The sequence below is a fragment of the Coloeus monedula genome, assembly GCF_965178545.1.
Source record: "Coloeus monedula genome assembly, chromosome: 3".
In the NCBI taxonomy this organism is placed as follows: Eukaryota; Metazoa; Chordata; class Aves; order Passeriformes; family Corvidae; genus Coloeus; species Coloeus monedula.
This window is the reverse complement of record NC_138783.1, coordinates 56558928-56566865: the sequence shown is the minus strand read 5'-3', so window position 1 is coordinate 56566865 and position 7938 is coordinate 56558928. Positions and strand designations below refer to the sequence as shown.

The window sequence follows — 7938 nt, the reverse complement described above, 5'->3', positions numbered from 1 at the left end:
GGAGGCCTTATCCCTGGAAGTGTTCAAGGCCATGTTGGATGGAACCCTCAGCACCCTAATCTAGTGGAAAGTGTTCGGAACTAAATGGTCTTTAAGGTTCCTTGCAACCCAAACTGTTCTATGATTCTACGAGCAGGATCCAAAGCAGATTGTAAGGTGATGACATTTGTCTGTGTAGATCCACCCTTTTTCCAGGTAAACAAAATCAAAGGGTCTTAGACCTACAATATTTGGGGCTGGCACAGTCCCAGAAAATGGGCTGGTCTTACAATTGTTGAAATGCATCCGTTTCCATTTTTATTAGCATTTGAGGAGCCTCTAGTGTGTCTGTGTAAGATTGTCTTAAAGAAAACTGAATTTTCAGTGGAAGTTGACTAACAATATAAGATCGATCCATCCTTCCAGCTGAGTTCTGCAGACAAATACTGTTCCAATATAAAAACAAAAGTAATTTTAAAATGTAATTTATTTTAAACTTAATTAATCCTAATCATCCTAATAGTTCAGTGTTAGCTGTTATTGCTTCAGATATGCATAAAAGCACTCCTTGGTTACCTAGATGCTTGCCTGTAACTAGAAGGACAGACTATCATCTCTGAGATGTAATACTGAGATCATTTTTTGCAAGTCAGATGAAGAATTTCTTGTATATTGTACCAGAAAAAACCCTCTGCTTGCTGCTGGTACAGTCTCAGATGGAGTATAACCTTCACTGTTGAGCAACCAGACTTCAAAGAGGATGTTAACTTGTACTGGGGGAAATTCAGAGAGCAATGGACATAACCAGAGGTCTAAAAAATAGACCTGTAAGACAGAATTGAACAAACTGAAGCTATTTAGTATAAGAGGAGGCAAATCAAAGGGCTATATCTCAGTAAAAGGATAAAGTAAAGAAGAGAGGAAGATTATAAAATGCTTTCCATGCCACAGAATCATAGAGTGGTTTGGACTGGAAAGGACTTTAAAGATCACCTAGTTCCAACCCCTCTGCCATGGGCAGGGACACCTTCCACTAGACCAGGTTGCTCAGAGCCCCATCCAGCCTGGCCTTGAGCACTGCCAGGGATGGGGCATCCACAACTTCTCTGGGCAACCTGTTCCAGTGTATCCAGCATGTCCATGTCTTTCTTGTGTCCACAATGGATAGAAGAGAAATAACAAGGCTAAACTGCAAAGGGGGAAAATTTCCCCAGGAATAGGGACAGTCATAAAATATGGACTTAGGTTTTTCTAAGACAAATACCCCCATCTCAAAGCAGGCGCTTTCTCTCTCCTGACATATGACATTTTCAGTGTCTGAGATGCAATCCTATCTTCGGACTAGCGTGTTCCAACACTTCCTCGTGAGATCCCTTTCTGGAAAGCTAAGCTTAATTCTGTACGTTTTATTCCCAGTAAATGATTCACCAGCTGTGTTTTCCTCACTTTTGTGGCCTTTGTGCATACTGTGATGCTCCGACCCCTTTCCCGGGAGCTGCTCCTCTACCCACTATTTCCCTCCCACACAGAAGAGCACTGTCATGGTAGTGTCGCCTCTCTCCAGGTTGCTCCTCCAGTTCCCCTGGATCATTTGCATGCTGCTGTCTTTCTTCAGCATGCCGGGATAACTCTTCTGGTACAGGGAGGGAATAACTTCCTGCTCTGGTCTGTGCTGGTGCTGCCTCACCTTGAGTCCTGTGTGCAGTTTTGGGTGCCACAATATAGAAAAGACATTAAGCTGTTAGAGAATGTTCTAAGGAGGGCAATGACGATGGTGAAGGGCCTTGAGGAGAAAGCGTATGAGGAGCAGCTGCGGCCACCTGGTCTGTTCAGCCTGGAGGGGACTGAAGAGGCCTCACTGCAGTTACAATTTCTTCTTGCGGGGAAGAGGAGGGGCAGTCACTGATCTCCTCTCTGTGGTGACCAGTGACAGGACCCGAGGAAATGGCCTGAAGTTGTGTCAGGGGAGGTTTAGGTTGGATATCAGGAAAAGCTTCTTCATCCAGAGGGTGGCTGGGTACTGGAACAGGCTCCCCAGGGAAGTGGTCACAGCACCAAGCCTGACAGAGACCAAGGAGCATTTGGACAATACTCTCAGGCACATAGTGTGACTCTTGGGGATGTCCTGTGCAGGGCCGGGAGCTGGACTCGACGATCCTTATGAGTGCCTTCGAACCCCGGATATTCTGTGATACCAGAACTTTTTGCGGCCGCCATCAACCCCCACCCCTTCCCACGGCCCCGCCGGGGCGGGGACCCGAACTTGCGGCGCCGACGCAGCGAAGGCCCGCCCCGCCGTGCAATGCGAGCGGAGGAGGTTTGTCCCTCACGGGCCGCCGTGTGCCGGGTGTGCTCCTCTGCCGCGCTCGCTGCTTGTTCGTCTCGTCCGTCGCCCGGCCCGGCCCGGCCGCTGCCCCGCCATGAGCGACAAGGGCGAGCTGGACCTCACCGGCGCCAAGCAGAACACGGGCATGTGGCTGGTGAAGGTGAGGAGCCGCAGCCGCGCCCCCGGGCCCGGCCCAGCGCGGCCTGTGGCAGCCGGGCCCCTCCGCACAAATGGGCACCGTGAGGCCGGGGGTGCCCGCGTCAGGCTCGCCCTGTGGCCCGGGACAGCTGCTGTGCCTGTTCCCCTTCTCGGGGACAGCGCGGGGCTAGGCCCGGATGCCTCCTGAGTAAAGGAGACAGCGCGGGGAAAGTTGGGCTACCGGGAGGTATCACAGAATCAGTGTTGAGGGGTTGGAACGAACCTTAAAGATCTTTCAGTCCCAACCCCCTTGCGGTGGGCAGGGACATCTCCCACTAGACCAGGTTGCTCAAGGCCTCATCCAGCCTGGCTTTGAACATTTCCAGGGATGAGGCATCGACAACCTCCCTGGGCAGCCTGTGCCAATGTCTCACCACCCTCACAGTAAAACATCTCCTTGTCCTCGCTAGTGGTTTGTGACAAGCAACAAACATGGCAGTATAACTTTTATTTCCCCAAAACTTTGAGAGCTGGGAAATGTTTTGAGTGTGCCCAGATTCACATCCTGATTAAAAAACCGTCCACATCCAACAAGGAAAGTGAACGCCAATGTCTTTACATTTACATTACAGCTCCCTTTGGTGCTAGTGAAATACAGCTGTAGTGGAGGGGCTGTGAAAAGGTAGCAAAGGTGTCAAATCAAACCTGTTTGGAGCAGGGCCACACTCCAGTCTGGTACCACCACTAACATGCTGGCGCTGCTCTGTTCCCTGGAGTGAGTGTCTTGCTGTCAAGACATTTTGCTGCCAACACCACACATTGTTTCAGAAGGAGGAGACTTGAAGCCGATGGGGGAGCATGTCCCCTCTGGGTGTGCTCCTCTTTTTCTAGACCTGTATTTATTCTGTCATGGGAGAAACAGTTGCTTCCTCCCCTTCCTCCTTTAGGAATAGGTTCAGACTATCGACTTGAAAAAACCTGTGGGGACAGGGCTTTACCCAAATACCAGTCCTGGGTGGTGAGAGGGTTGTAACACCATCATACTTCAACTACCAAAACTTACTGAGGCCCTTATAAATAACTGGGGATTCAGACTTGCTTTGCTGTGCAGAATTTTTGGTGGGCAGGTTGGTGCATCTGGCTTCCTCTTCTGTGCAGACACCTGAGTGTCTGGTGTGACGAAACCAGAATGAACACTGTGCAGTGCTCTAATTGTAGTAGCTTATCCAGGGCACTGTCAATGAATGCTGGCAGCAGAAAGCTGCAGAAGTAGATCATGACACACTGGGTGACAGGATGATAAAATGGCGGCTGAAATTAAGAGTTGAAAGGTCTAATCTGGCATGCATAGAGAAAAACTATCCTAATTATATGTACACAGCAGCTGGGTTTCTGCTGGTTGTTGTCATTCAGGAGGGGTTTTTTCAGTACATGGGGATAACCCTATAAGAACGTCATGTCAAGTGAGCAGAGTCAACATTGGACACGATTACAAAAGATACAGAAAACAAAAGAGAAAGTATTATTGTACCATCGTGTTGCCTCTGTCTGAAATGCTCTGTATAGCCGTGGTCTTGTCCCCCCTGCTGTGGAAAGCGTACAGTGGACCTGGGAGCAGTGCAGAGGAGAGCACCAGGTCTGGTCTTGGCAACAAGGAATGATGGCTGTGGAGGGAACTCCTAAATACATTATTGCCTCTTAGACTGGCAGAGATCTAAAGCAATGAGTAATGTCATGGGTGGGTAAGGAAGAAGTGGGTAGGCAAAGGTGAATAGGAAAGAGTCAGTTCAAACACAAGAGTTAAGAATGTGTCAGATTAATTCATTGATGGGGCTCAGTGCAAGCAAAGCAGGTACCATTTTGCACAATATGTAGTTAAATTTTGGAACTTCTTGCAATAAGAAGTTGTGAATGTCAAAACTTCACAGAAGCTCAAACACCTTTAGTCAAAGTCAGCAAGAAAATTGAACTGAGAGATTAAAAATCAATATGCTGCCGTGCCCCATGTCTGCTAAAACATCCTACAAATTAGAAGAGCATGCTGGGGAAATACATTTTCTTCCTACATTCTTCCTGAAGTAACTGCCATTGGCTGCATTTGGAGACAGGACACTGAACTTGCTTGTCCTTTAGTCTGATACAGTTTTCTGTTTCCTGAAGCAAGGAATTTTCAAGCACATGTGTGCTGACATTTGGTGCCACTCAGTTTAATGAGAAAACAGGACTGAAAGGAAAGTTTAAGTATTACACTTCCAAGTAAATGTTGATGTCATCCTTCATCACATGTTCAGAACTTATGTCTGTCTTCTTGTATATTAATGATAGTAAGTAAATATTGAAAAGATGCTAACACTGGTAGGCCATAACATGGGATATGCAGGATTTTATCCTTTGATTTCCTTCAGACTTGAACTTGGAAACAACCACCCCTGTTAGCAGGACTGCCAGCACACTCAGAGGCAAGACAGTGCATAGTACCTGTACTTTTTATCTTCACTAGCTAGGACAATGAGGCTGAATTTATCCTTCCTTTGAGGGAGAGAGTGTTAAGTTCTGATGGAATAAAAAACCTGGCTTATTTGATTTCCTTTTAGCATGCATTGTGCTAGCACAGGAAGTATTCCAGAGAGACTACTTAACAGGCAATAAGAAAATGTAGTGATGAGTATTTCAGAAGCATGAGCAGTAAAAGGAGGTACCATAAAGAGAGAGAGTTGCTCTAGTACAAATCCAGAAAGCAACTGGATTTTTATTTCTGTGTTTTCAGTGAAAGCTAAGGTAGAGAAATAATAAGAACATTTGGTTTTGTACTTGTGGTAAAGTGAAGCCCATTTGGTGTTAGCCATTAGAATTGTTAATTACTTGTTCCCTCTGTGTGTCGGTCAGGTTTTTTTATTTAATCTGCTGCATTGTTCTATATCTAGGAAGATATCTTTATTTGATTATTTTTTGTATGTTCAAAGAAGAGTTAAAACATAGAACCTGACATCAGCCTTAACTTCTATTGTGTGCACTGCATATGGATTCCTGTGTAGGGAAAGAGTTAATTTAATTTCTTACAGAAAAGTGGAAGTAGTTTGTTACACATAGGGGCTGCTCGTGTGTTCCCTTCTAAAGGTGGGTAGGAAGCTGTGCCTGAGCTGAAAGATGAGCGGAGCAAGGGCCCTCGTGTCCTGCACTGCCTGCAGGGTGCCTGTGTACTGCAGCCTGGGCGGTTGTGTGATGTGAGTAGCAAGAGGAGAACAGCAGTGGGAAGAGGTCTTAAAGTGATGCTCTGTAGTGCATCAGATTTGTTCTAGTGATTAAATTGTGTTTTTTCTCTTTTGGAGAGAAGAATGTTCTTACCTACAAATCCCAGAATAAAGGCCACTTGTCCTGAAAGGCTGTGTTCAGTAGCCTTTCAGTTGGGCAGGCACTCTGTCCGCAGGTCACTCTTTCTGTGGGTATGTATTTTTCAAAATCCTGCTGTGGGATCTTTGAAAATTCTGCCCTGTAAAGACACATTGCTCCTGTTTTCTGTGTGTTCTTTCAAGGAGTGTTGAGACTTTGCAAACTGACTGTTTTCCCTATGTTAATATTTTCTAATGCTAAAGTTAAAAGAAAGGTGCAAAATAGGATGTCTACAGCATTTAAGACTTTATTTAATCTTTCCTGATTGTTTATGTCATTAGCATGTGGGTTTGTGAATAGCACCTGGTTTTATCTGAAGTACCTGTGGATAGCTGGAAGTAATCCTTTGATCACAGCCCTTCATAACCCTTTGTCTTTCTTTGCATAGCTCTTGACTGCAGGTAGGCCAGCAGAAAGATGATTGAATGCACTCTTTGAGACTTTCCCATGCAACTGAAAAGAGTGTGATTGATCTGCAACCTCTTAATCTGACTGAATTCCCAGTCTGAATGTATTATATAGCTAGTCAGCGATTTTAACACCATGAGAGCCCTTCACTCCTTGTCCACTCACACTGAATGTGCATCTACCTTATTAGCTGGCAGTATAAATACAGATTTGGTGCAAGCACATAATAATACTTCTGTTGAGTCAGTGGAAGCATGTCATAGCATTTATCATGACTTTAAAAGAAAACTATATCTGATCTGGCATGGAATCTGCTGTAGAAAGTTGTCACTTTGAAAACTGAAAAAATATATATCAATAGACAGTGCCAATTCATGGCTTTCTGTGGTGCTTTTGTGGTATTTTTGACCAAAACTGAACTTTATGGAAACTTGGACTGCTATTTAGTTTGTCTGAGCAGTTGGAGGACATCTGGATTTTGCAGTTATCCCACATGTACTATGTGGGATGCTGTGAGTCTAAAGGTAAGTGCTAATAACTAAGCACCAGTTCCAAGAGATCTTCTGGAATTCTTGAAGAATAGATAAATGCAAAGTTAGTGTTAATTTAATTTGAGCTTTAGGAAGTTAGAGGGTTGCTCTTTGTCAGCAAGTTCTTGGAACAGGCCTAGCTCAGTGCATTTCTCTTTCTTACTGGCTGGGCCTCACACAGTTTTTCTACGTGGGCACAGATGTTTTCAGTAGCTGTGGGAATGTGTGAGCCAGGACAAAATTTGCTGTGCCAGTAAAGAACTGCAAAGTTCTGAAGAGTGCGCTGCTTCCCAGAGGCCTTTATTGTCCATTTTGAGCCCAGGTCACCCAGTGCTGCAGATACCCCAACCTTTGGAACTGAAGGAATTAGTGTGTAGGTGAGTTAACATCACTGCAGAACTTTTAATCCTCACATTATGCAGGTCTTGTTCCTGTCCCTGGACTAACCACTGCTTCATGCAGCTGTTCGGGAAAATGGGCTGGGGAGCTGCTTTGGTTTTTCCACCTGCTAAACACAAAATCAGCACAGCTAAAATGTAGAAGTCACCCATTCCTCCTAGCTAGATCAGTCTGCTCTTTATATATACTGAGCAGCTGCACAAAGACTTTCCCCAGTGCAGTGAAGAGCTGGGAATGAGTGATGGGAGGCAGATCTGCCTAGGGTGGTTCTGCTGTTGGAGGAGTGAACATCTGGTGGCAGTAGGCTGTGGTCTGCTGCTCAACATGTCTGAGGTTCCCAGGCTCTAAGCTTTCCCTTCACAGCACTTTTTGGTCTCTGATTTGAAATCACCTAACTTCTCATCACTGTGATTGGTTTGTTGATGTGGGTTTTTTTCCCAGAGAAATGATAATTTCTAATAAATACTTAAAAGTACAGTTTTACCTGTAAAATAGTGAGACTCCTTAGTTCAAGAATATGATGCTGATCTTTTTCTCCCTTTTATGATTGGATTAGTAGTATTTGAAATTGAAGTTATTTGAGACTCTATGTTGGTTTTATTTTTGTGCTACATTATTCTCTTTGCTCTCCCTAACAGAATGTATATGTATATGTATATGTATATGTATATGTATATGTATATGTATATGTATATAACAGCTCAAGAAGTGGACTCACATTAACTTCATGAAGTTCAACAAGGCCAAGCACAAGGTGCTGCACCTGGG

The 7938-nt window shown here is 44.9% G+C and overlaps 1 protein-coding gene across 2 annotated transcripts in view; it reads left to right on the top strand.

The window, feature by feature from the left end:
* The first annotated feature begins 2329 nt into the window (after nt 1-2329).
* GTF2F2 (general transcription factor IIF subunit 2) overlaps nt 2330-7938 on the top strand; it is an 80966-nt gene continuing 75357 nt past the window's right edge. For both annotated transcript variants that reach the window (XM_082278393.1, XM_082278392.1), the window contains exon 1: nt 2330-2465. In XM_082278393.1, the coding sequence (XP_082134519.1) occupies nt 2400-2465 (66 nt within the window). In that variant the 5' untranslated portion in view covers nt 2330-2399. The remainder of the gene's footprint in view (nt 2466-7938) is intronic.